This window comes from Hemicordylus capensis, chromosome 1 (genome assembly GCF_027244095.1).
Source record: "Hemicordylus capensis ecotype Gifberg chromosome 1, rHemCap1.1.pri, whole genome shotgun sequence".
NCBI lineage: Eukaryota > Metazoa > Chordata > Lepidosauria > Squamata > Cordylidae > Hemicordylus > Hemicordylus capensis.
In genome coordinates, this window is record NC_069657.1 from 246,754,244 (window position 1) to 246,781,690 (window position 27,447).

Here is a 27,447-nt window from a genome sequence, read left to right on the forward strand (position 1 = left end):
AAAGGTGACCCAGTTGGCATAGTATAGTTGGGCTTCCAAAAAACTTTTGACAAAGTTCCCCACGGAAGGCTCTTGAGTAAACTTAGCAGTTATGGAATAAGGGGGTAGGTTCATGTGTGGATCGGTTGAAGGACAGGAACTGGTTGAAGGACAGGAAACAGAAAGTAGGAGTAAATGGACAGCTTTCACCATGGGGGTAGGTAGGAATTGGGGTCCCCCAGGGATCAGCACTGGGACCAGTGCTCTTTAACTTGTTCATAAATGATCTAGAAGTGGGGATAAGCAGTGAAATGTTCAAATTTGCAGATGACACTAAACTATTTAGGGTAGTGAAATCCACAACAGTTTGTGAAGAACTCCAAAAAGATCTCTCCAAACTGAGGGAGTGGGCAACAAAATAGCAAATGTGGTTCAGTGTAAGCAAGTGTAATGTGATGCACATTGGATCAAAGAACCTCAACTTCACATATACGCTGATGGGAGCTGAGCTGTCGGTGACTGACCAGGAGAGGGATCTTGGGGTCGTAACGGACAGCACAAAGTGTCGACTCAATGTGTGGCAGCTGTGAAAAAGGCTAATTCCATGCTAGGAATCATGAGGAAGGGGACTGAAAATAAAAATGCTAATATTATAATGCCCTTATACAAATCTGTGGTGCAGCCACATTTGGAGTAATGCATACAGGTTTGGTCACTGTATCTTAAGAAGGATATTGTAGAACTGGAAAAGGTGCAGAGGAGGGCAACCAAAATGATCAGGGGCCTGGAGCACCTTCCTTAAGATGCTAAGCTACAGCATCTGGGGTGCTTTACCTTGGAAAAGAGACGACTAAGGGGAGACATGATTGCAGTTATAAAATTATGCATGGAGTGGAGAGGGTGGACAGAGATAAATTTTTCTCCCTCTCTCACAACACTAGAACCAGGAGTCACCCCATGAAACTGAAGGTTGGGAAATTTAGGACCGACAAGAAGAAGTACTTTTTCACACAGCACATAATTAATCTATGGAATTCTTTGCCATGGGATGTGGTGATGGCCACCAGCTTGTTTGGCTTTAAAAGGGGCTTAGACAAATTCATGGAGGACAGGTCTATCACTGGCTGCTAGTCTGATGGCTGTGGGTCACCTGCAGCCTCAGAGGCACAATGCCTCTCAATACCAGTTACAGGGGAACAACAGCAGGAGAGAGGGCATGTACATACCTCTTGCCTGTATGCTCCCCAGAGGCATCTGCTGGGCCACTGTGTGAAACAGGATGCTGGACTAGATGGGCCTTGTGCCTGATCCAGGAGGGCTGTTCTTATGTTCTTAAGTATCTGCCTGCTTGTTTCCTAATTCTGCTCTTTCCCCTTCTGGGTGATCTATAACATTTACACCTTCATATTTCCTGCATTGTTTGCTACCAAGCTCCCTAACTGCATGTATCTCATTTGGAGGTAGTCAGAGGTCTGATGAACCCGGTACTTTTATTGGTTCAAATACATCTTTAGTGCATGTATGAATACAAGAAAGCAGGATACACAGACTTGGTGGCTTTCCTCGTGCAATAAGTGGCACAAGGTCGTATTTTCTAAGTTCAGGTATGCCTCTGTTTTAGGCAGAGGCAAAATCTGGTTTATGAGAATTAGAGGCATGGCATGTGGGGCACAAAGGTTTTTAACAAAGCATGGGCCAGTTTCTCAAGAGACTATTTCACCAAACTGTCCTTGACAGGCAAGACAGCATGGGAAAGACTGACAATGGACACAAGGGGGTTAAGAAAAGCAAGAGTCTTATGAATGTGGCAGAGCACACAGCTTGAAGGACACTGGAGGTGTTACAATCCCAATCGCAGGAGTAAGGTCCAGGTCTTCTTTAGATATTCCTGGGGCCGGCTGGAAGGTGAATCTTTGCAGGAGACTTGTAAAGAAGAGGAAGAGCTCCATTTTGGCAAGGGTCTCACCTGCACATATTCTCCGACCTGGAAGGAACATGGAAATTGGGCTTATTTCTTTCTTGAATGACATTTTACACTGCTTAATGTGTCCCAAAACAATGCATTAAAAAATCTGAACCTAAAAAAAAGATTAAAATACAGCAATAAAATAAATGGATAATGGTACAGCAGAATAGTGGTAATCATTCAAAAACAGTGATTGATTATCTAGTGAGACTACCAAAAGCAACGTGTGTAGGGAGTTGTTTGGTAGTGCTGAATGACCAGCGCAACAAGCATTCTGGCGCTTGTTATACTAGAGTATACCAACCCTGAGGATGGTGCTCTTCCAGGTAAATGTGCTTAGGATGCCCTCTGAGTCAAGGCCATGTAGAATATGGAAGTTACCTGCAGAGAAAGGCATGAATGCATCCCTCTTTACAAATTTCCCTTCAGAGTCGAGAAAATGCTCCGGGTAGAATTTGTATGGCTTCTCCCACTGGGTCTCATCTTTCAGCACAGAGATCAGCAATGGAAGGACATGAGTTCCCTGCAATGCCAGAGGAATGAATTCTTTATAATTAAGCACAAGGCTATGATGTGGTTCTTTAAGTACCCTCTCAAATAATTGGTGCACAAGAAACAAAAAAAAAAAAAGGACAATGAGAGCTTTAAGCAGTTGTTTGTCTTTTTCTCATTAAAATCAATAGGACTTTTAACAAATACGACAAATATTTATATGCTGCTTTTCAACAAAAGTTCCCAAAGCGGTATACATGGGGGGGGGCAGATCTCTATCCCCAAAGGACCCACAATCTATAAAGAAACCAGCAACAGACACGGAGGGATGTTGTGCTGGGGATGGATATAGGGGTGTGCACTGAAGTGGTTTGACCAGTTTGGTTTGAATCTGGACCAGATTCAAACCAACCCAGCCTGGTCTTCAGTTCAGGTGCCAGCTTGGGGAGTATACTTGTAAAGAGGAATCTGGCAAGGATTCCCCCTTACAGGTAAAGGGCAGTCCCTTGTAAATGGGGGAGGTACTTTTAATCTTTAATGCCAGTGGGGATGGCAGAGGTGGCCACTATGGAGACCTCCAATCCCCGCCCCTCACCGGCCTCCCAAATGACAGCCTGGGCAAATGACAGCCCGGTTCAGGCCTCTGCACATACACGGAGGCCAATTTCATGACCTCTGTGCATGACCTCCATGTCACCATGGACAGAGGTCACGAAATGGCCTCCGCGCATCCACAGAGGTCTGAAGACAGGCCCGGGTTGTCATTTAGGAGGCCATTGGGGGTGGGGGATTGGAAGAGCCCCATCACAGCACTGATGTCTCGGCCACCACTGAGGCCACTGTGGCTGCCTCCACCATCCCCACCACCTGAAAGTTAAAAGTACCCTTTCTCTCCCCTGCCTTCCTTGGGCTAGGGAACCCGCCTTTACTTGTAAAGGGGAATCATCACCAAATCCCCCTTTACAAGTATACTCCCGAACCGGTCTGCAAACCAGTTCTTAGGAACATAGGAAGCTGCCATACACTGAGTCAGACCATTGGTCCATCTCACTCAGTATTGTCTACACAGACTGGCAGCGGCTTCTCCGAGGTTGCAGGCAGGAATCTCTCTCAGCCCTGTCTTGGAGATGATGCCAGGGAAGGAACTTGGAGCCTAGATGCTCTTCCCAGAGCGGCTCCATCCCCTATGGGGAACATCTTAACAGTGCTCACACTTCTAGTCTCCCTTTCATATGCAACAAGGGTGGACCCTGCTTAGCTTAAGGGGAAAAGTCTTGCTTGCTACCACAAGACCAGCTCTCTTCCCTAAGACCAGCTCTCTTCTTAGAACCTGGTGTGGTCTGGCTCGAACTCAGACTGCCCAATCTGTGCCAGCTCAGTTCAAACTATGGTTCAAATTGAGCCAGCTCGCACATCCCTAGATGGATAGGCCAAGTTGCTCCCCCCTTGCAAAATAAAGAGAACCACCACTTTTAAAAGGTGCCTCTTTGTTCACTTAGCAGGGGATTTCATTGTTGAGCATCAGGATCAACAACTTCTAAAAAGTAGACGCTGCTGTGCACATTGGAGTACAAATAATATAATTTGCCCATATTGTAGCATTTGTAGCAACTGGATGTTTCTGCTACAGCTGAGGGTATCTGGTCAACTGAAGCAAGACGGGAAAGGCAACACTGCAGCTCAGTCAGTCTGATCACCTTTGGGATGAAGTAGCCTTTAAGGGTAACATCCACAGTGGTTGCATGTGGCAGGTTTGCTGGGACAATACTGGCAAACCTCTGCAGCTCATGGATCACTGCGTCCGTATAGGGCATCTTTGTTCGGTGTTCAGTCCGTGGTTGAGATGACCCAACAACTGTTCTAATTTCTTCTTGGACTTTCCCTGAGAAGATGAAACATTCTATTCAATTAATATAAACTCCATGGTTTTAGAGTTTGTATTAGTACCTGGTGACACGAAACACTGAGGCATGTTGTTGTCAAACTCAATCCCTGACTCAGTGATTTTGTGGGGTTACTGAGTGTGCAATGACACATCCCCATTCACCTTGAGAAGGCAGCTCTTCTGTGCAAAAGGAAAATCATATGTGAAGCTGCCTCTCCCATTGAAGAATTGCAACAACTCTTAGTTTTTAGTTTTTTTAAAAATAACTTTTAATTTGAAATTTTAAAATCTGTAATTCTGATTGTGGTTTTAGCTTGGATTTTTAACTTGTTTAGCGTAATTTGGTAATTTTTTTCTGTCTGATTTTATATTGTAACTATTTTGTAAATGTTGTGAGCCGCCCTGAGCAGTAGTGTACTGGAGGGGTGGGGTATAAATATTTCAAATAAATAATTAAGTAAATAAATAAGTAAGTGGGTTCTGGATCTAAGCACGAATACATCAAAATCTGTCAGAAACATCCCTTTATAAAGAGTGACTAGTGACTTAAACTCACAACACACGGCAAAAGCAAGGGAAAATGCTACATCAATTTTTAAAGAAGGCAGAGATCCAGTACAAAAATTGTTACATTGACTCAAGATGCTGAAACTATTTGAGTCTGGACTATGTCACTTTTACTGTGTTGAATATGGGACAGAGAGCAAAAGGCAGCAGTTCATAAGTGGAGCATTCCTTTCAGTCAATGTTGGATACAGAGATGCCACAAAGTGAAACAAGGTCCTACGTATAAATGTCACTTGGGAAAATGAAAGTAGCAGGAGGAACACCAGAGCAGAGGCGTAACTAGGGAAAACGGCGCCCAGGGTAAGCATTGAAATGGCGCCCCCCGCGCCCCCAACATACTACATTATACTTAGGTTTTTCCTCACAAGCGCCCGCCGCCGCCGCCAAGCCAGGCCACTGACTGGCCGCCAGGCGCCAGCAAAGCAATGGGGAGGGGCGCAGGTGGCGCGGAAGGGACTGCTCGTGGGGGAGGGGGCGCTGACGCGCTCCCTTGACTGCTGCAGCGCTGCTGCACTGAGCAGGAAACATCTGCATTAACAAAAAATTTAAAAAAATTTAAAAAATTTTTTTTGTCATGGCGGCGCCCCCCATGTGACCAAAAAAGATGGCGCCCGGGGCACGTGCCCCCCCTGCCCCCCTATAGTTACGCCTCTGCACCAGAGGACACATACAAGCTTAGGAAATAAAGTCCTGTATGAATCACCGCTAAACAAATATTTATTTTAAACTGGCTTTGCTCTGTTTGGGATTCTGTTGTACTACATTTGTGAGAATGCTAAGAATTCTTTGTTAGAGAGCTTTGGTTCATTTGCAGAATATTCTTTTCAGGCTTTGATGTGTGGGAAGACATAACATTTAAAGGCAAGCCTGTTGTGTAGATTTAGTGGTACATAATGCTTCGTATTTCTGCTTTTTGCTACTAAGCCTTCTGTACAATAAATGCAAGGCCAACACAAACAATTCCATCCAGACCAGAAGTGTGTTGACTTCTGAGTTTACATTTCCAAGCCATAGAAGGAATTTCCCTGATGCTGGTGAAAAGATGACCTCTGTTTTAATGTGGAGCGAAAAGCAGAGTAAACATTTTCATTCACAACATAGTTGGGAATCCTCTGTCTCTCATCAGGCAAGCACCTTCATCTGGAATTATGCAGAGATTCTTCTAGCAGTAATAGGTAAGGGAGGGGAGGGCACAATACCCACAGTGTTGCTTGTGCAACATAAGAAAATGCACAATATTTGCTGAGTGTGAAAACTCCAGATGTTACACAACTCCCCTCTGCTGAGTTCCTCAGCATCAACTGAGCAAAAGCAGGAAGTGCAGCTCAAGTTCTGCTTCTTGTCCCTGCTCATTCTGGTAACATCCAGAGTTATGGATGTTAATTCTTCGATTCACTTAGTTGTTCCAGTTGCTATGTATTGGCACCACGATAGCATGGAATATTAGGAACCAACTAAATGCAAAGCACTCACTTTGAATTTCAGGATACTTCATCATTAACAATAGGCCCCAGAGCAGTGTGCTTGCAGTGGTATCCATGCCAGCAGCAAATAGGTTAGCAACAAGAGATTTTAGGTTTTCAGTATGGAAATATCCATTAGTCTTGTTCTTCTTCTCCTCCTAGTGGAGGAAAAATAAATAATTAAAATTAAATGTATTGTTTGAGAAAATACACATGCAAACCCCAAAATAAATATCCAAGGACTGCGAGAACATTTCATGACATTCACAGGATGGAAAGAGTTAAAAAGTAATCCAGGACAGCTCTCTGCTTTATTCAAGAACCAGTAACACACAAACACAAAATATCCACACAACCTGCTGAACTCTCTACATACATGTTATATATACTTGAGTATGCCACAGGCAGAAGAAAAAATCAAATAAGATGCCTCATGAAAAAGATGACTGTGATTCACTGATTGTGCAAAATTATGCACACTTTAAAATATAACATCCATGCAGGTGCGCAAGAACACTTTTGTGCAAATACAAAAACTAAACAAACACAGGAGAGGCATGCCCTCTCCTGCTGCAGCTGCTCCTCTGCAACTGGTATTTAGAGGCATCTTGCCTCTGAGGCTGGAGGTGGTCCATAGCCACCAGACTATGATAGCCACCACCATTGATAGACCTGTCCTCTGTGAATTTGTCTAAGCTCCTTTTAAAACCATCCAAGCTATGGAGCTCTCTTCCTGTGGCAGAGAATCCCAGAGATTAATTACACGCTGTGTGAAAAAGTACTTCCTTTTGTTGGTCCTAAAATTCCTGCCCTTCAATTTCATGGGATGACCTCTGGTTCTAGTGTTGTGAGAAGAGGGAGAAAAATTTCTCCCTGTCCACTCTCTCTACTCCATGCATAATTTTATACACCTCTATCATGTCGCCCTGTAGTCACCTCTTTTCCAAACTAAAGAGCCCCAGATGCTGAAGCCTTGGCCCATAAGGAAGGTGCTCCAGTCCCCTGATCATCTTGCTTACTCTCTTCTGCATCTTTTCCAGTTCTACAGAGTTGCACACAACAGTGTTAGCACAATTTTTGTGACTGTGCAGGAGTGCTCTTGTGCAACTGAGCAGACATTACATTGCAACATGAACATAACCCCCAACCTCCTGCTTGTCAAACTGATTTTTAAAAGAAAATTTAAATATCTCATTAGAATGTTAATCTTGGCCATGAAATGATGGGCCAAAAAAACAACAACAAAATGTTGTGCAATGCATCCATAAGAATGTTGGATTCATACTACACTGAGGTCCAAGAGGAACAAACTGGCCATCATTCCAGTTTCGCACAATATTCCAACCAAGAATGACTGGGAACCCTGAATATACTATTTTGTCCTTGGTACTATGCAGACATTGTGTATACAAAAGAAGACTACTTGACAGCTCAAATTGGATAATATTTTGCCCGGCAGATGTCATTTGCATATTTGTTTGCTCATGGTAAATTTGCAGAATTGCATCTGCATTGATGGCATCTTTAAAAGACTTCATTACCTCTTGCTGTCGAGTAAGAAATGCATCAATTAAGCTTCTTTGGTCATTTTCATCCAGTTCTTTGAGACGTTCAATGAAGGTGGCAGTTATAAAGGCATTAAATTCATCTTTGTTATTAATGACAGTCTTGTGTGCTCGTAAAAAGTAGCCAAGAGTAGGAAACAGGTTATATAGCTGAAAATAATAAAATATGGGAGAAAAGGATATAGTAAGACCATGGTGAGGGAAAGATTTAAGTCCCCACTCATTCCCACATCATGGTTCCAAGCTGGATTGGGCCCCCCTCATGGCTGCTGCTTAGAATATATAACTTTTAATCACACAGTAAACATGTCACTTAGACTACAGTCTAACTGCAGTTAAAGCTAACAGAGTTTTTAACTGTAGTATGCCCGAACTTGGAAAACCTCTGTTAAGGGTCTAAGGTTAACTCCAGTTTGCCCCAACAAACTCCAACTGGGACCTGAGGTTTTCTCAATGGTTCACCCCCGATAACTGTGGTTATGCCACCAAAGCGTTATGGCCAAAAGCAGACTCGTCCCGAACCGCAGTTAAGCTCCCAACTTTAACTCCTAGAACTGCCTGAGAGCATGCCAGCAATATGAACGCTGAAGCCTTCAGTGGCCAGTGCATGGAGAATACGTTCCACCCATGACTTTCTTTCTCCCCTCGACTGCCAGCTTTGCCCGGCAACAGTGAGGCCTGCTTGTAGTTTTAAAGAGCTATGGACCCCACTGCACTCCCAGCCCCCTGAAAAAGGGGATGGGGTGCAAAATCTGAGGAGAGGTTAGATAAAAAGATAGATTTTCTCTCCTCCTCACCAATTAAGACTAGTAACTACATGCCCTTTTCACAGGGCCAGATGGGGGTGGACCTGCAGCAAGAGCTGGAACTAATTAAGACAGATCTCCCACTTTTGGCACACCTTGCAGAAGCATTTAAACAGCCAGAAATTTCCCCTAAGAAAGATCGGTGGTTTAATTTACTGGCTGATCCCCACTTTGCAGCTGCTATGCCACTCTTGAAGTCAGGACAAGATTGCCCTAACACCCCAGATTCTTCAACTAAAAGCACCTCCTTGGAATCCCAAGTTGCTACAATGAACACAAATACCCTTATTGTTCCAATACAAACCCCAGCTCCTCATATAGATTTCAATCCAACGGTCCCGCAGGAAAAGCAAGAGATCCCCTCCCTAGAAACAGGCCAAGAAACATTGACCCAGGTCATTTCCAGGGGCAAAGAGGCCCCATCCACTCAATGAAGGTAGGCTGACCAGCACGGGCTTGTTCTGGTATACTGGAACGTAGGGGGCTGGGAAGCTAGATCCAAGGACCCTTCATGTTTGAGTTTTCTGGACAGTTTTGACATCATATTGATGCAAGAAACCTGGGCACTCTCTGACCCGGTACTTAACGGCTTTTACATATTTTCTTTACCGGCTGCCAAGAGCAAGAAAAAGGGCAGACCCAGCGGAGGACTCGGGACTTTTATTTCAACCAAGCTATGGGCCTCAGCAAAATGGGTTTCTTCTTTGGATAACATAGCACTGACTGTGGAAGTTGCTCATAATCAGACTGTAGTGCTGATAGTCAATGTATATCTCCCACCGAAAGGTAGGGCCCAGGAAATTAAGGACACTTGGGGAAAGTTGGAAGGGTACATCCTTGCCCTTACAGAGGAATCTCCCAATGCAAGTATAATTTTGGGAGGTGACTTTAACGCAAGAATGGGCCCCAGTGATGAATTTCTTTATGCACGACATAAGAGAAGTCCCCCTATTTGGGAAGAGTACGTGCTCCCGTACCCGCGCCTCTCTAAGGATAACGTCTCAAATCTGAGCGGATATTGTTTGGCTCAAATGACCTATGGTTTAGACTTATTCGTTTTAAATGGCTCAGTAGATAATGACCATCCGGCAGAGTTGACATTCTGGGCAGGGAGGAGAGCGAGTGCCATTGACTATTTTATTATCTCGAGGTGCCTGGCCCAGTACTCCCCTAGTCTGGAGGTGGTCCCACAAGTGGAAAGTGATCACCATCCAGTTACTCTGCTCCTGCAAAACCTGCCGGGCCTCAAACAGCTGGAGTCAGTCCCTGCTATGAAGATAAAGGAAAACTGCTGTCGTACCAGATGGTCTCAGTCTTTGGCTCAGACAATCTCCACTCTTCTTCAGTCGCAACATTTACAGAAGTTGAGCCAAGATATGCTTGACTCCTTGGACCCGGTTCAAACTATACAAGTTTATAACTCCATTACCTTGGAACTGCAGAAACATCTCATTTATAAACAGCGCGAATCCCCCAAAGGTCAATGGAGACCTTCTAAACCATGGTTTGACCAAGAGTGTGTGGAGTGCAGACACCATCTTTTAGAAAGATACCAATCCTATAAGCTAGATCCTATTGCAACATCAGCCCAAGAACTATTGCTCCAGAAAAAGCAATATAAACAGCTGATTAAACAGAAAAAGCGAATCTATATGAAATCTTCCTGGGATCTGTTATTGCACTCAATTCAATCAAGACAGCAGTCCCTTTTCTGGCGAGCTGTGGCAGGGATTCCCCTCGGAAGATATCTAACGCCTGATGCTCACATACATCCAGAGCTCTGGGAGAGGCATTTTCGAAAATTGTTCTGGGAGGAAGGGACCCTTTCAGGCCCCTTCATTTTCAATGAGGAGCCACTACCAGACTGGCCGCCCGTTTCTATAGCAGAAGTCTCTGACTTAATACATCAATTGAAGCCTGGCAAGGCCCCTGGCGCGGACTTGGTCCCGCCAGAGCTGTTCTTGTCTAATATAGACTGGTGGGCGCCGGTGCTTGCATCGCTGTTTACTGCTATTGATAGCTCAGGGTGTATACCGAAAGACTGGGGCCTGGCCATCATTGTACCAATCTACAAGAAGGGGTGCAGAAGCGACCCAGGCAACTATCGGCTGATTAGTCTTCTGAGTACAGTTAGTAAGCTTTATGCTAAACACCTCTATGGGAAGCTGAGGGACTGGATGGCTCAGGACAACATTCTCGCAGATGAGCAAGCGGGGTTTAGAGAAGGGAGGTCTACTGTAGGCCATTGTTTTGTTCTGCATCATCTAGCACAGAAATACGCTCAGTCCTTGCATGTTGCCTTTGTCGATCTTAGGTTCGCTTTTGATTCAATCCCTCGGGACAGGCTCTGGGATAAACTGAGAGTTTCCTCTATTGATCGGCGACTCCTAGCCCTAATTAGAGCTTTACACACATCACCAAGCATGAGGATTAGGTACAACCCGCAAGGAGGATTAACTAGAGCTATTCCAATTGGAAAGGGGGTCCGGCAAGGATGCGTGCTGGCGCCCCTGCTGTTTAATTTATACATCAATGATATGGTGACCCAGCTAGATAGTTGTGAATTCCATCCTCCGAAGCTAGCTGGAAGAAGTATCTCAGTGCTACTGTATGCAGATGATGCGGCCATTTTGGCTAGAACCCCAGTTGGGCTTAGGAGGGCCTTAGGGGCACTGGCAGTCTACTGTAAGACTGAACGTCTGAGTATCAACTACCAGAAAACAAAGGTGCTCTCCTTTGCTAGGAGACCCAAGAGACGGGTCTGGAAAATTGATGGACAAAGGATAGAGCAGGTCCAAAACTTTGTATATTTGGGGGTAGCTGTTCACTCATCTGGTTCAAGACGAGCCCATGCCTTGCACGTGGCCCAGGCCGCTCAAAACAGCGCCCGAGCTATTCTGCAGTTCTATAGATCCAGGGGTGGGCATCTTATCCCCGCGGCCATAAAACTTTTTCAGGTGAAACCATTGGCACAGTTATTATACGGTGCCCAATTGGGTCCCTATACAGATCTGTTCCCCTTAGAAGTGGTGCAGTCCAAGTTTCTGAGAGCATTATTTCAAACCCCTAAATGCACCTCCAATGTGAGGCTCAGACTGGAGGCGGGCCTCGTTAGAGTTGAGGCCAGATGTTGGCAAATGGCGCTGTTTTATTGGCTGAGAGTCCATTCCTCAGAGATAGGGCTGAGCCGCCTAGTCTTAGCGGACTCATACCAGTCGACTTGGAAGCGTTCACTGAACCAAAAGATGACTTCTTTGGGCCTCGATCAGTCCGCCCTGCTCACGCAAAGTTTGGAGACAGCTAGGAAGTCCATCAAACAGAGAATTGAGGATATTGAGAGACAGACAGACATGGCAAGGGTACCTGATTTTCAGTGCCAAGAATCAGTTAGGTATTGCTTGGCCCCAGCACCCTATCTTACTGCCCTGGAGGTGCCCCCTCTTAGAAAAGCTTTCACCTTGGCAAGATGTAATGCCTTGCCTTCAGCCCTTTTAGAGGGACGATACAGAGGGATCCCCTATGGGGAGAGGCTTTGCCCATGCGGCGAGGGTCAAGTTGAAACAGTTACCCATGTACTATTGGAATGCCTGCTCTACAGAGACCTGCATTTCATTCACCCTCTGACAGTCAAATTCCCAGGTCTCGATCTACCTCAGATGACTGCCAGGCTCCTGGAAGGAAGTAATTCCTCTTCCACTAGACAGGTAGCCAAATTTTGCAGTGCAGCCCTTCGCTTTCGGAAGAGCCTAAAAATGGACAAATAAACGACACAATGCCAGAGCAATTTGTACTCATATCTTGGCTAGTTGTAGCTGGGCATGTGGGGATAGGTATTGCCAGCTTAAAAGTAGCTAATTCAATGCTAACACTTTATAGAGCCCCTGAATTGTATATCTCCTCCCAGATTGGGAGCTGAGCTGTGTTTGGAGTTGTAATTGTTCAATAAGCAGGAACAAGCTGCCCTTTTATTTTAATCTATTTCACTAGTATTTTACTAGCATTTTCAGTGACTCTGTGCTGAGCAGGACCCCATAGAATGCTGATTATCCCCTCTTTTAAATTTGTTCTGATTTTATACTGCTTTTTGACTGAAACAAAGTGTTTGGCTGAGTCCTTTTTAGCTTACATGCATTTTATCTATTCTGTTTGTGTTTTATATCATGTTTTAAAATTTTGTATTTTTAGATTCCCTCCCCCTCAGTCTTAATGCTACATCAATTTTAATCCCCGTAATACTGCAACACTTTCCTCATATTGCATTTACTGTATAGTATTACTGTTTTACAACTTGTGCTGGTCAACGACCGTAATAAAGATTATTATTATCTCTCATTGGGACATGCTCTCAAGCACCCACCCACAGCAAGGGCCCTCTTGCAGAGAGCCACCATGGGAGAACACCCACATCTCCCACCCACTGCGTCTTACCCATTTGTATACAAGCACTGGGTATTAATGATCACAATGAACTTTATTTCTTACCCATACCAAATCAAATTGCTCTCTGGGCAGATCTCATCACTGCAACAACAACAAATATTTATATACCGCTTTTCAACAAAAGTTTCCAAAGCAGTTTACCCAGAGAAATAATAAATAAATAAGATCGATCCAAAGGGCTCACAATATAAAAAGAAACATAAGATAGACACCAGCAACAGTCACTGGAAGTACTGTACTGGGGGTTGATCTGGCCAGTTACTCTCTCCCTGCTAAATAAAGAGAACCACCACATTAAAAAGGTGACTCTTTGCCTAGTTAGTATGGGTCTACTACACAAGATAAAAACACACAATGAAACATATCATACACAAGAAGTGGTGTGTGTCAAGAGAAATACAAGCAGGCATTGCCAACGATTAATCATTCTGCTTATAAAACTTATGCACCTTAGGATCACATTAGCCAAAAACATCTAAGCGGCCTGCATCAACAACCAGCTCCAAACCAAGTGAAAGAGGGTGAAACTCCTTGGTGAGGAAATCCTATGGATGGGCAGGAAGCACTATCAATCAATCAATCAATCAATCAATCAATCAATCAATCAATCATCTTTATTATGGTTCTAGACTGGTATAAAACAATACAAGAGGGTATATGGCATAATATAAAAGCAATAACAGTTTATAAAACTGAAGCAAATAAAACACTGTAGAGTTATGAAATCTACAGCTGCAGGGTATAAGACTTAGATAATAGCCGCTGTGAACCTGCGGCTAGGGATGTGCACAAATCTATTTTTTTGAATCAAATTGTACTCAAATCAAATCACTCTTGATTTGTTTTGGGTCCAAATCAGGCCAGCTAGCACAGGGGTGATTTTTTTTGTCCACAAATCTCCTGAAACAGGTACAGGTGGATACAAATCATTTTGTACCTAAATCAATATGCAAAGACAGCAGGCACAGTCAGTGATTACCTTATTAGGAGGAACAGGGGCGTAACAAGGCTGGAGTGGGCCCAGAGACAAAATTTTAAAATGGGCCCCTCACACACACACACACACACACACACACACACACACACACACTTACTTCACAATATATAGTCATGTGACTTGCCTCTGGGGGCCCCCTCGAGGTGTGGGGGCCCCCAGGCAGCCGCCTCCCCTTGCCTAATAGTAGTTACACCCCTGAGCAGGAAGGGGGTGAAACAAAATTCTCTTCTCTTTTCCTCAATCAGGAAAGCAGGAACAAAAAGTAGAGAATCCACTCCAGGCAACATCACCACAAAATGGAGGTCTGAATCTACAAATCTTTCAGGTCCAGAAACTGGGCAATTTGTTTTGAACCATCTGGCCAGCTAGCACAGGAGCAATTTGTTTTTTCCACAAATCACCCCTAACAGTAGGGATGTGAACAAATCAATTTTTTTAAATTTGATTTGTGCCCAAACCACCCCGATTTGTTTTGTATCCAGATCCACCCCCTCCAAGTCACCCCAGATTCGATTTGTATTTGCTTTGATCTGATTTGGATTCAGCCTGATTCATACCACTTAACAAGGTCCTAGGGGCACCAAATTTGGGTTGTGGGTAGGTTCCCCATGGGTACCACCTACCACCCAGATATCAAGGCAGTGGGACACTTGGTTGATATTTAATGAATTTTTTTAGTTTTTTCTGATTTTGAACATTTCTGCCATAGGAAACAATGGGGATTCAAAGTTGCCATATCCTAACCCTAACACGATCCCCAGATTTCATATTTTTTAAAAAAACCTAAGCTCTAGCCCTTGTAGAAGTGGAGTTATGGAGCAAAATGTGCAGTCATTATTTTTCAAGTGTTTGGATTCTTTGGTGTATAATAACTTTTCCTCATAATGAATCCCTATGAGGATTCATTGCACACCTTCATTTCTTCTATTCATTTTGACTGTCACTGGACAGTGCCAACTGTCAACTGCCATGTGCCAACTACACCCCGCCCCCACCTGCAAGGCAACAGGGTACTCATTTTAATTTTTAGGAATATTGAAATGTTTAGATTCTTTGGTGTCTAATAATATTTCCTCATAATGAATCCCTATAATGATTCATTATACGCCTTTGTTTCTTCTATTCATTTTGATTATCTTTGGACAGTGCCAACTGTCAACTGCCATGTGTCAACTAACCCCTCCCCCCACACACACTGGGGTACTCTGTTTATTTTTTAAGGTATTTTAAAGTGTTTAGATTCTTTGGTATCTTCATTACACACCTTCATTTCTTCTGTTCATTTCGACGCCGCTGCTTTGCAGGTGGGGGTTGGGAATTAGTGGCATCCCATGTTCCAACTACCCCACAATCTACAAGCCACTGGGTACTCAGTTTATATTTTAGGAATTTTTGAGGTGTTTAGACTCTTTGGTGTGTAATGAGTCCTCATAGGGATTCATTATGAGGAAGGTTTATTAGACACCAAAGAGCCTAAACACTTGGGGGGGAAATCCTAAAACATAAACTGAGTAGTGCCCCACTGCCTTGCAGGTTGGAATGGGGTATAGTTGGCACATGGCAGTTTGCAGTTGGCACTGTACAAAAGACAGTCAAAATGAATAGAAGAAATGGATATGTGTAATGAATCCTCATAGGGATTCATTGAAGGAAAGTTATTATACACCAAAGAATCCAAACACTTGAAAAATAGTGACCACACATTTTGCTCCATAACTACACTTCTACAAAGCTTAGCTTTTTTTTTTTTTTTTTAAAGTAAAGCTGGGAATTTGGGGGAATTAATAGGAGGGATCAGAAGCTTGAATAGATTCGAACTGAATCAGGCGCGATTCAATTTGTAACCCAATCTAGCCAAAGGACCACAGAGGTGATTTGTTTTGTCTCCAAAGCACCTGAATCAGCTAGATTCGGGTACAAATCGATTTGTACCCAAATCAATTTGCACATCCCTACTTGTACCCGAATCGATTCGCTCATCCCTACCTGTGGCATGATTAAAATCTAATCTAACCATTAAAAAAATATATCCCCAAACCCCTGAACAGTCAGGGGTTTTTTGTTCTGGGGTTGGACCGAACAGGGATGGTTTGGTTCGACCCCAAATGGTCGAACTGAACAGGTTCAACATCGAACATGTTTGACGTCGAACCTGTTTGCACATCCCTAACTCAGAGTCCCTCTGTCTTTCCAAAGAGACTCTGAATTGGTCACTGTGGATGAGACTGGGATAAAGGACAATCTCACTGGCATGTTGCAGGGACATGAGATTTTGGATGCAGCCTACTTAGAGCTGGCCTGTCAACTGCAGCAATGGTTTGAGGAGCCAGATAAGCTGGACCGGGGGCCTTGGCTGAGGTGGCACAGATGAGTATATGATGGTGTTACTCTGTTTTCAAGGTGTGGGGTGGTGGGCAGTGGTGGGTGGTGCATGATTTCCACCAAGGGTTATGGGGTTTCTTTCTCCCAACATACTCATGGAGGGAGGGACGTGCAGCCAAGAGTGAATCCCCTTCTTGGCATGCCAAGATAGTGGGTGTGTGTCACTGGGGGGCCTTGTCCTCCAGGCATTGGTGTCGTGAGCATTAGGAGTTAATGTCTTGTTCTACACTCCCCCCCCCAGCCACACCAAGGAGGGAGGACCCCGAGTGAGCACTGACCCCCACCCGAGCAGCAGCCAGCAGAGCCTCTCCTGTTGCGTGATTCCCCCCAAGGAGCTACCTACCCGCAGAAGCAATGCTACACGGATGGCCCAGCTGAGAAACAGGAGGAAGATTCATAGCTTGCAGCTTGCCAAGGACCTGGTAGCCCAGCACAGGGAGACTGTGCAGGCTACCAGTGAGGTGCTTCGAGAGCTTGAAGTGAGGTAGGGGGAATGGTGAGCGGAGGACCAGCATGTATTTGAGGCGGCCATGAATAGGGCAGTGGGCGCCTACAAAAATACAGTTTAGCATGTTGTTGCTGCCCAGGAGGAGACTGTGAGGGAGGTGGCGGGTGCCATAGAATGCAACGATATGGCAGCGCGGCAGTGCTTCAACAGGTATACAAAGCACCTTGAGTGCATGTCTGTGGCCATTGAGCAGCTCTCCAACCAGCTGCAAGCGTTTGCTCCTCCGCAACCGATGTACCCTCATGCAAGGGCCCTACATGCCTGGCCACCCCAACCCCTCCTGTTGCAGGGTCATTTGATTGTACCACAGCAGGACCTGGTAGTGGCAGAAACGCCCCCAGGTACATCCATGGAAACACAGAGGGTGCTGCAGAAGGAGTGTCAGAGCTCGACTCCCAAAACACCACTCAGGTGCCCTGTCCAGGGGGATCTTTCTGAACACAGCTCTGGAAACCCTGTGCTAGCCACATTCCGCCTGTCATCAACCCCAATGCATTTCACCCATAGCTGGCCAAAATTTGTAGCCACTTATTGGCATGGGGCAAGGCCCCTCTGCTGCTGTAGCAATGCCCCCTCCATGCAAGGACACGGCCAAGACAAAATACAGGAGGAACACTCCTTCATAAACTAGGATCCTGACCTTCAAGTCTCTCCCTGGATGCGGGGGTGGGGGTGGGCGAAGGAAGGCGATGCAAGGTCCCACAGCCCCTACCTGCAGCTTCCCATGAAAACTCAAACCTAAAGTGGGGGTGGAAAGTGCTGTGAGAATCTCTACCTCAGGCCTGGGCTGCCAAGATGAGGTGGTGGGTGCAGGTGTGGAAGTCAGAGGAAGGCCACTGCAGGACCCATTGGAAGGAGTTGGAATGCAGGACTTCCAGGGCCCTGTGGATGCTCAGACACAGGGAGAGACCAAAGGAGGGGATGCCGGTGAGACACAAAATTAAACCCTCCCGACCCAAACTCTGTACTGACTCTCGCAGTAATCCACCAAACATTGGAATTGCTAATATTTGTATTTGCAAGTTTTGTTTTGCTATGCACCCCCCTCCCTGCAGATGACGGTGCACAGCCTGTTGTTAACCCAACTTTGTATTTATGACCTACAACAAGGGCGGAAGAATCTCGCTGGAAGAGACAAAACACATGGAATACACATATATTCTGTGAAAAGCAAAGCATTCAGCCCTGATCATACTGCATAGACTGGAATTATAACCCATTCGCTATTTTTAATTTAATAAAATAGATTACCATGACTGAGGGGGTTCCCGCAAGCCGGATATTTTCATTGGCCATCTGTAGTAATCTTAAAAATGTGGAATCTTCATATTCATATCGCTTGTCAAGTAATATGGACACAATAATATTGGCAGTAGCAGCATTCATAATTCTAGTGGTCTCAACTGGTTTTCCTAAAACACACACATATTTGGATAATAATATAGATGATAGAAAGAACATTATATCAGTTGTTAGACTGTTCAGATGGCATTTATTTTAGAAAGTGGTGCTAAAATACATTCTACACATTTCAGAGAAGTAGGTTGTAATTTGAGTTTGAAGACGATTTTGAGAGTGTGAGTCCTTCTGGGATGGGAAACATTTTCTCCAATCTTTTTGAGGAACTTTTTTTGTTGAAAAGTGGAGAATAATAATGATTAAAACGTCTGGACTGAACGACTTCACACTGCAGTTGGGTAGGTGGATGTCATATTTTTGATACACACAATACTTCCAATTTGGAGACAGAAACACCAACCCACCTTCATAAGATTCAAGTTTCTTTATCAGGAAACTGCACTCCTCAACAATTTTGTCTTCTATAGTCCTCTTGCCCATTCCATAGTCCCGTAATGTGGTTAAAGTGAAACGCCGCATCACTTTCCAGTTCTCACCATGAGAAAAGATAACACCTGAAGACAAGGGGAGCAAGGTTTGAAGTTATGAAGTACAGGTTATATATGGAAAGAAGATCTTTATATCATAGCAAACCTGAGGGTGTGTGTGTGTGTGTGTGTGTGTGTGTGTATATATATACACACACACCATATCCCTCTCTGTGGTCTCCAGGAAGACATCAAATCTGTAGTTACTCTTCATTGTGGCCATCTGCATTTAGGGGTGGTGGACAGACAGAGTGTGACAGAACAAAAGGAGATGAACCCCAAAATTACTGGAGAGAGAGAGAGAGAGAGAGAGAGAGAGAGAGAGAGAGAGAGAGAGAGAGAGAGAGCAGAAGCCACTAGGGATGTGCACAAACCTGTTCGGAGGACCTTTTATGGGCCTCCGAACAGGTTCGAACACTGGGGAGGGGGGGTCGAAGTTCAAAGTTTGCCGCGGGGGGGTGGCGCTTTTATGGGCCTCCGAACAGGTTCGAACACTGGGGAGGGGGGGTCGAAGTTCAAAGTTTGACGCGGGGGGGTGACGGGGGAGGGTGCACTTACCCCGTCTGCCTCTTTCCCCCCGCTGGTGCTTGTTGCTGGTAAAAACCTTCGGGGCGGCAGCATACCTCCCTGCTGCCCCATTGCCCTCCTCAGACGGAAGTGGTTGGAAGTACTGGGTGCATGTGCACCCGTTGCGTGCATGCGCACGCACACGACGGGCGCCTGCGTGCCCGGTACTTCCAGTCACCTGTGTGCCTGGTACTTCTGGCCACTTCTGGCTGAAGAGAGTAACGAGGCAGCAGAGAGGTACGCTGCTGCCCCAATGGGCTTTTTGAAAAACTGACACCAGCAGGGGGAAAGTGGCGGGAGGGGTTAGTGCACCCTCCCCCCACCTTTAACGCGCAGTGTGATGTAGTGGTTAGAGTGTTGGACTAGGAATGGGAAGACCTGAGTTTAAATCCCCATTCAGCCATGAAACTCACTGGGTGACTCTGGGCCAATCACATATCTCCTCAGCCTAACCTACCTCACAGGGTTGTTGTGAGGAGAAACATAACCATGGGCTCCTTGGAAGATGAATGGGATATCAATGTAATAATAATTATCAGGTTGCATTGTAAGTTACTTTTATAGAGAGCCAGCGTGGTGTAGTGGTTAGAGTGTTGAACTAGGACCGGGGAGACCCGAGTTCAAATCCCCATTCAGCCATGAAACTAGCTGGGTGACTCCGGGCCAGTCACTTCTCTCTCAGCCTCACCTACTTCACAGGGTTGTAGTGAAAGAGAAACTCAAGTATGTAGTACACCGCTCTGGGCTCCTTGGAGGAAGAGCGGGATATAAAATGTAAAAACAAAACAAAACAATAATAATAAAATAAAGCAGCACCCCCATCGCTTTCGAACCGCCCAGCCGTGGTTCCGTGCACATCCCTAGAAGCCACAATCTTTTCTGAGGGAGAGCTAATTTGTTCAAACTGTGTTAGGCAGAATAATGTGACCTCAAGTATTTTGGTATGTGTGTGTATATAAATAATAAAATAGGTCTCATTTCATCGAATGCATTTTAAACACACTCGCTCATTCTCAGAGACAAAAGTGGTTTTTGGTTTCTCTGTGCATAATATCTGCTACCAACCAACCAACCAACCAACAAACCAACCACTAGGATGAGTTGTTGAAGTTGTTTTAGGAGGGATAATGGGACCTGGAGTGGGGGTTTTTTTGACACATAAGTATAGTCTTTTTTTCAGTACTTTTGGGGTGTTTGACCCCTTTTTTCAGTTCCATTTGGTGCTGTTCAATGGTGTAGTTAGAAGAGAGGCAGCCTATGTGGACTGGCAAGAGGCAGTGGGCAGTGGATGGGGGAGGAGAAGGTGGAGGTGGAGGAGGAGGAGCAGGTGGATGGATGGTGGTGGTGGTGGTGGACAGGCAGGCAGGCAGGCAGCAGGAGCAGCCAACTGAAGGAGGGACGGCAGAGGTGGAGGCAGGCGAGGCATTCCAGGGATACCTTGAAACACTGATCACTCTTCCCCTGGTGCTGCTCTCCCTCCTTCTTCTTTGTTTGTCCCTACTACAAAGTTGTACCAAAGTGTAGTGCCTCACTTTTTCTAGGGCAGCTAATGATAGAATCACTGGAACAGACCTGTAGCTATCATAAGCAGTCTTTTCAGCAGGAGGAGCAGTCAGCTGAAGGATGCCACTCCGGGTGTCCCTGCCAAATGAAGCAAGGCAGGTGGCTACTAGGAAGAGGGCCTTTTCAGTGGTTGCACCCCGCTTATAGAATAGACTCTCCAGTGAGATTTGCCTGGCTTCATCACTTTGTTCTTTTAGATGCCAAGTAAAGACCTTTTTGTTCACCAGGGCCTTTTAAATTCTGGTTTTCAGATCTGATTTGATTTTTTAACTAATTTTAAAAGCTATTTTTAAACTGCTTTGTATTGTATTTTGTATTTTCTGTTCTCCCTTTTTGTGATTTGATGTGTTACTTGTTTTTTTGTATGTTTTAATCCTGAATTGTGAGCCACCCAGGGAACAATTTGTATGGGGCAGCGAACGAAGTTTTTTATTCATTGTTACTATTGTTATTCTTATTAGGGGAGAACAGAGGGGGAAGCAAGCGAGGCATTCCAAGCAGGCAAGCAAGGCATTCCAAGGTCATTCTTCCCCTGGCTCTCCTTCCTTCTTCTTTGGGATATGTTTGTCCCCACTACAGTGTTGTCCCAAAGTGTGGTGCCTTACTTTTTTTCTAGGCCAGCTAATTATAGAGTCACAGGAACAGCCTTTCTTTCTTTCCCTGGCTAAGGTTTTCTGCTCTTTGCCCTTTTACCACCATTTCAGTTGTCTGGCCTAGTCATTTATCACCTCAGTATGTGAGACTGTGAAACATATTTAATGTTTATATGCCATGGAAGTTAAGGTGGGTGTCTTAACTACTAAATGTCATGCTTCTTAATGCATGAATGGATGTATAAGCACCTTAACACTTCACTTAAACCAAAGGTTTTTGATCCTTGGCTCAAGAGTTTATGCACATGGGAGAAAGTATAGAAGGATACACTTGTGGTTACCATAGGACTTGAAACTAATTCAGTTCGTAGTGATGCCAGTGTTTGGGGTGGGGGCCATATATTGTTCCTCTTAACTGTGTCTCCAAGTGCAACCTGTTTACTTGGTCCCATAGCACTCAATGGGAACCCTGTCTGCCCCTCCTCCCCATATTGTTAATGGGAGTATAACAATACCCTTCTCCCCCACATCCCCCAGCTACACAATTAGTGGATCCATTACAAGAGAACAAGGGACTGAGAGGTCTATTGCGAGTGTAGTGCTAAAGTTAAATCTGTTTCTTCATGTGAGAGGCTCAACGAACCCCAAGGGGAAATTCTCATATGATGAAGGGCTGTATCCCTCACCACAATTGTCTCTATCAGTCATTGGCTCTACCTATAATCAATGGTCTCCTATGCTTCTCTTTTGCAGCTTTTGTCTGGCCTCCTTGCCTGCCAACAGAGTACTGGTCCCATGTACCACCCAGTCCCCCACCATGCTGATTTGCTCATTTTTGCAAAATTGCAGTTGTGTCCTCTGTGATACTCTAGCTTGGGCCTCTTGGTATCTGATAGTTACTGCCTTTACAATATTATAGAGAAAGTTAAGTTAGCAAAGGAAACCTTCTTGAATTTCTCAAGTGCTTGATTTTTCCAGGTGAACAATAAATGTGGCTCAGTGGCCATATTATAATCCACCCCAGTTATATTGACTGGAAAAATTGCCTTTGCCTATCTTATTTTATTATTTTATTTAGCATATTTTCATACTGCCCAAAACACAAGTTCTCTGGGGGTAACCTTTGACATGAACTCTCTACTGCTGTGGTTCCAGAGTTGCAAGGTAGAATGACTCCTGTGAGACGAAAGGACCTCACCAAAGCCCTTGCCAATATCTTCAAACATTGGGATGATGGGCCTCTCTGCAAATCCATCTGCTTGGGTCACCAAAGCCTCCTTGACCGTCTCGTATCCTGTCAGCACTACTATTTTCTGGAGCCCCATTTGGATGCTGAAGACAGGGCCATACACTTTTGACAACTGGAATTCAACAAAAGGAAAATGAGATCTATAGTTCTGGTTATCATTCTGGTCATCAATCCAGTCCTTTATGCTGAGCAAGGAGTCTCTAGACGTAAACCATCCCTTACAGAAGACTCCATTAATCTGTGCCTTCTATTTTTAATGGTGTATTTGTGATGCTTCTATACTTGACTATGATGTCAGTGTTTATTGAATTGTATTATTTTGTACCATTTTGCCTGGTCATCCATGCCAGCCCATTTGAACATCTCATTTAGGAATGATTTTGTTCCCCTCCACTCTGGTCTTGCAGCTTGCTATACTGTATTTGCCATGTTTGTCAAATATAAATATGACTTGTTTGAAACCTAAGCACTCTTGCCTGCCTCTGTATTATGCCTGGCAATGCTAAAGCAGTCCCCTGCCCCTTTCCTTGTACTTCAAATACTTGTATTAAGTATGGTGCATATGGGATTCTCCATCTTAAAAGTGAGAAAATGTAGTTAAGGCAAATCCCCTTTGATTTACAGGCATGAGTGTGGCTGCAACAACTGAACTAAAAAAAAGTGAGGACATTTGATGGGCCAAGGTCATCATGCCATGGGAGGGTGTGTGTGTAGAACATTCTGAGGTTGGAACGTTCCACCTCAAAACAGGCTGTTCCAAGTTTGGAACAAAACACCCCTAAAAAGGAAACCTGTTCCAAGCTAGGGGTGTGCACGGAACTAGCTGGTCTCGAACCAGAGTCTGGACTGGACCCGAATCGGACAGGGCCAGTTTGGTCTGGCATCCCCTCAACCCCCCCCCCAGTTCGGTTTGGTCCGGGGGAGGTCCGCAAACAATTTTTTAAACTTACCCCCTTTGGGGGACTTCCTGGAGGTGGCAGGGGGGTCTGCAAAGGTTCCCCCTCACCCCCGCCAGCCTCCCTTCATGATGCCACCAGCCGTTCGGCCGGCTCTTTGGCCTGTTCAGGCCTTCCCCCACTGGTGTGGTGGCCATTTTGGAGGCTGCCATGCCTGCGCAATTGGCCTATGCATGGCCTGGGTCACACAGAGGCCAATTGTGCAGGTGCGGCGGCCTCCAAAATGGCCACGGTACAGGAGGGGGAAGGCCGAATGAGCCGAAGAGCCAGCCGAGGGAGAACTTCCACAGACTCGCCCCCCCCCCAACACACACCAACTCCAACAATTCCCCTGAAGGGGGTAAGTAAATTTTTTTTTTTAAAAAAAATTAAAAACAAAAAAATTCACAAAGCTCCCAAACAGTCGGGGGGTGTTCGGTCCAGGGTTGGACCAAACAGGGGATGGTTCGATTTGACCCCGAACAGTTGAACCAAACTGAACACGTTCAATGTCAAACCTTTTTGCACATCCCTATTCCAAGGTGGAATGCTCTGACTCTGTTCTGAGCACCATTTTGTTGGTGATCACCATTTGCATGGTCAGTAACACCATGGAAATGGCTGCTGCGCATGTGCAGCGGCCAGTAGAGCACCATTTTGGAATCCAAAATGGTGCTTAAACAGGTTTGGACCGTTCTGTTTTTCTAGTTGTGCTGATTGTAGTTGCCTACTGAGGTACCACTGCTGAGGTAACTGTACTCACCATATGCTCAGAGGCATATGCTCAGAGGCATATATTACCAAATTCTTCATAAACATTGTAATAGTCCCCGGCTTTTTCTGTTTCCGCCAGCCTACACAGGATTGGAGCATCTAGGACCTAGTCAAATGGTACTCCCATGGTAATGATATTGTAGAGCAGTACAATATCTCAGATCTCATGCTCTCATGACATGAACATCATGGGCTATTGGATTTCAATTGGAGCAGTCACACTGCTTTAATATCCTTGTAAACCAAACGATTTTGGCTTTAATTAATCACGGTATTACAACATCATACAATATCTCTTCTGCAAGAAGGTCATTTTATGTACTTTAAATAACTTCACTGAATATTTCACGCATATACCTCACAGTTCAACGGAACATGTTTTGAATGTGCTTTTAAGAGGCATCGTTACTACCAGAATGCCTCTTTCCCCACTGAAAACAGTTGGAGGGGGCCCCCATCCTGCTCAATTCATTGTTGAACAGGGTGGGGGAAGGTTAGGTCTTTCTCAGCATGCCCCCCGCCCCCCCAATTTCCGCAACACAAAACAGCCATTTTGTTCTTTCAGTGGTAATCATGACACTCCTTTAAAACCTGTTCAGACCCATCTCCATTTTAACCCTCAGCCTCTAGAGCTCCCTTGTAGTTTCCTAAACAGAATTGCTTTCTGTTGTGAGGCCGCAAGTGAAACAGATTCTGTTGGCATGCCATCAGTTTTGTGAATTTCCTGTCTTTCTTTCTCTTGGGCTTTGGCAATAGTTGGTAATCCCACATTTTACCCAGCAAACCAACAAAATTGACCTACAAGAAGAAGCAAATATGCCCAGTAAATCTAATTGCTCAGGTTTCACCCAAACACAAGCTATCTGTTTGTATCTTCTGGTTCCCAATAGGTGAGCCTTATAGCTTATTACAAAAACCATAGATTTGACAGGTTACTTGGTCCTCCTACGGCAATTCCTCCTCTCTGGTCCCTGCTTCTCAACTCATTGCCTGCTCATTGGTCCCATCTCCTTCAGCCTCTCTGCACTGCGCTTACTGTTGAATGCAGTATGCAAATAATTTCAATTAATTAATTAATTACTTAAAATATTTCTATACCGCCCCAAACTAGCGTCTCTGGGTGGTTTACAATTAAAAATAATCAAATAAGCAACAAGAATACAGTGTATGTCCTTTGTTTTGTTATTTCACACCTTGCAGCCTTCACTTGTAATGGGACAGGTTGACATTTCTCTGACCAATACAGCACTGTGACATCTGCACTGCTGTGAAAAGAATAGAAAGCTTTACCTTTAACATTGTAGTGTGAGGTCTCTTCAGATCCATGATGTGCAGATTACCAATGAATGGTAGAGGTCTAGGTCCTGGTGGAAAACCTTTATTGCTGGAATTCCATAAACTGCCCATTTTAAAAAGAAATACAGTTGTAAAGACAGACAGGAACAATATCGAAATAGGATCAAGCCAATCCATTTCCTTTCAATAAGCAGTTTTCGGTAGTGATTATAATGAAAATAGGATTCTAGTCTGTTCAAGAACAGTGTCTGTCAATGGAACTGAGGCACACAAATCTTTCAAATAGTTGTATCAGATGCTGCCTAGGAATAGCATTTGAAGATCCAGTTTAATAGATTGTGTTCTCCTTCCTACAGAATTCTTTTTCCTCTTCAGCTATTCAAATCTATTCCTAATATTTAACTGGATACACGGTGTCCACGCCTTCAAATACAACTTTGCAAAACAGGTTTAAACTCTCTTGGCTTCCAACCAAAGGCCAAACCCTCTGGATCAGCTGCAAGGTTACTCTAGTAAATCATACATCGTACAAAGAGGAGAGTTGCCAAGTCCTCCTGAGTTCACTCTTGTATTGCAGAAAGACTGAAAATTGATTATCAGGACCATGAACTCTTCCCTAATTGAACAGCCTACAAGTCTTCTCCTGTAAAGGATTTTTCTAACATCAGTTGGTCTAGATATTGGAACAGGGGAAGGGGGAGGGAGATCTTTGCAGCTGTTTTCTGCAGCGGTTGCTTGACTCTCTTCCTTGAGCCCTCTCTGGCGCTGTCTGCTTTTCAGCTTTCTGTGCTGAATCAGAATGTAAAGACATAAGGAGGACATTGAAGATTAGGAGCAGTTTTACCAAAATACCTGGGTGGAACTTTGTCTTTATATAGCCATGGTTACATAACCTAGATGATGTAACTGATATACCAAAAAGAGGTTCTTTGTCTGGGTGGTGTTAAATGTCAGTCACACACACACAGAGGCAAAGCTTATAAGTTTAGGGGCCATGCTAATCTGCTCTGCATCATTCAAATTTTAGTATATGTTAACCTTCTGGGGCTGAGAACTCCCCTCCCCCCACCCCAAGGATGTGTGACTGGATGACGTATCTGGAAATGGCCACACTTCCACAAAACCTGTCCAGGCATGCTCAGAAGAGGTGCAGAATAGGCTCCCTGCACCAATCTCAGACATTTATGGACCACTAGGAAATGGGTCCACCCATCCATTTTTTGCATTGTTACTGGCTGAAATGAGACACCGTGAGGCATTTTACACTTTTGCAGAGACCATGGTGGAGTTCAGGACACCACTGTGCCCTGTGGGTCTATTTTTACTGCTTGCATCCTTGAAACTTAGTAGGGCCCTGTCCATTTTTAGGATATCACAGAGCCAGCGTGGTGTAGTGCTGGACTAGGACCAGGGAGCCCCGAGTTCAAATCCCCATTCAGCCATGATACTTGCTGGGTGACTCTGGGCCAGTCACTTCTCTCTCAGCCTAACCTACTTCACAGGGTTGTTGTGAGGAGAAACTTAAGTATGTAGT

At 44.8% G+C, this 27,447-nt stretch overlaps 1 protein-coding gene across 2 annotated transcripts; it reads right to left on the reverse strand.

The window, feature by feature from the left end:
* Positions 1 to 1,450: 1,450 nt before the first annotated feature.
* On the reverse strand, positions 1,451 to 26,289 carry LOC128340951 (cytochrome P450 2K4-like). Of its 2 annotated transcripts, XM_053286891.1 has the most exons (9): positions 25,908 to 26,289; positions 22,858 to 23,020; positions 18,814 to 18,963; positions 18,302 to 18,462; positions 7,894 to 8,067; positions 6,363 to 6,510; positions 4,135 to 4,319; positions 2,327 to 2,468; positions 1,451 to 1,963 (listed from the first exon to the last, which is right to left on the reverse strand). In XM_053286891.1, exons 1-9 carry the CDS (start codon positions 26,088 to 26,090, stop codon positions 1,776 to 1,778), a joined length of 1,494 nt encoding a protein of 497 aa, XP_053142866.1. In that variant the 5' UTR covers positions 26,091 to 26,289; the 3' UTR covers positions 1,451 to 1,775. The 2 variants fall into 2 exon arrangements, with proteins under 2 accessions (XP_053142866.1, XP_053142867.1); XM_053286892.1 differs by lacking the exon at positions 7,894 to 8,067.
* Positions 26,290 to 27,447: the final 1,158 nt, after the last annotated feature.

Coding starts and splice junctions, on each gene's coding strand:
- LOC128340951 (XM_053286891.1), bottom strand. CDS start 26,090: ATGGATTGGCTTGATCCTATTTCGATATTGTTCCTGTCTGTCTTTACA. Junction 23,021..25,907: donor CTCACACTACAATGTTAAAG/GTAAAGCTTTCT, acceptor GTTGAATTCCAG/TTGTCAAAAGTGTATGGCCC. Junction 18,964..22,857: donor AGATATTGGCAAGGGCTTTG/GTGAGGTCCTTT, acceptor CCTTGTCTTCAG/GTGTTATCTTTTCTCATGGT.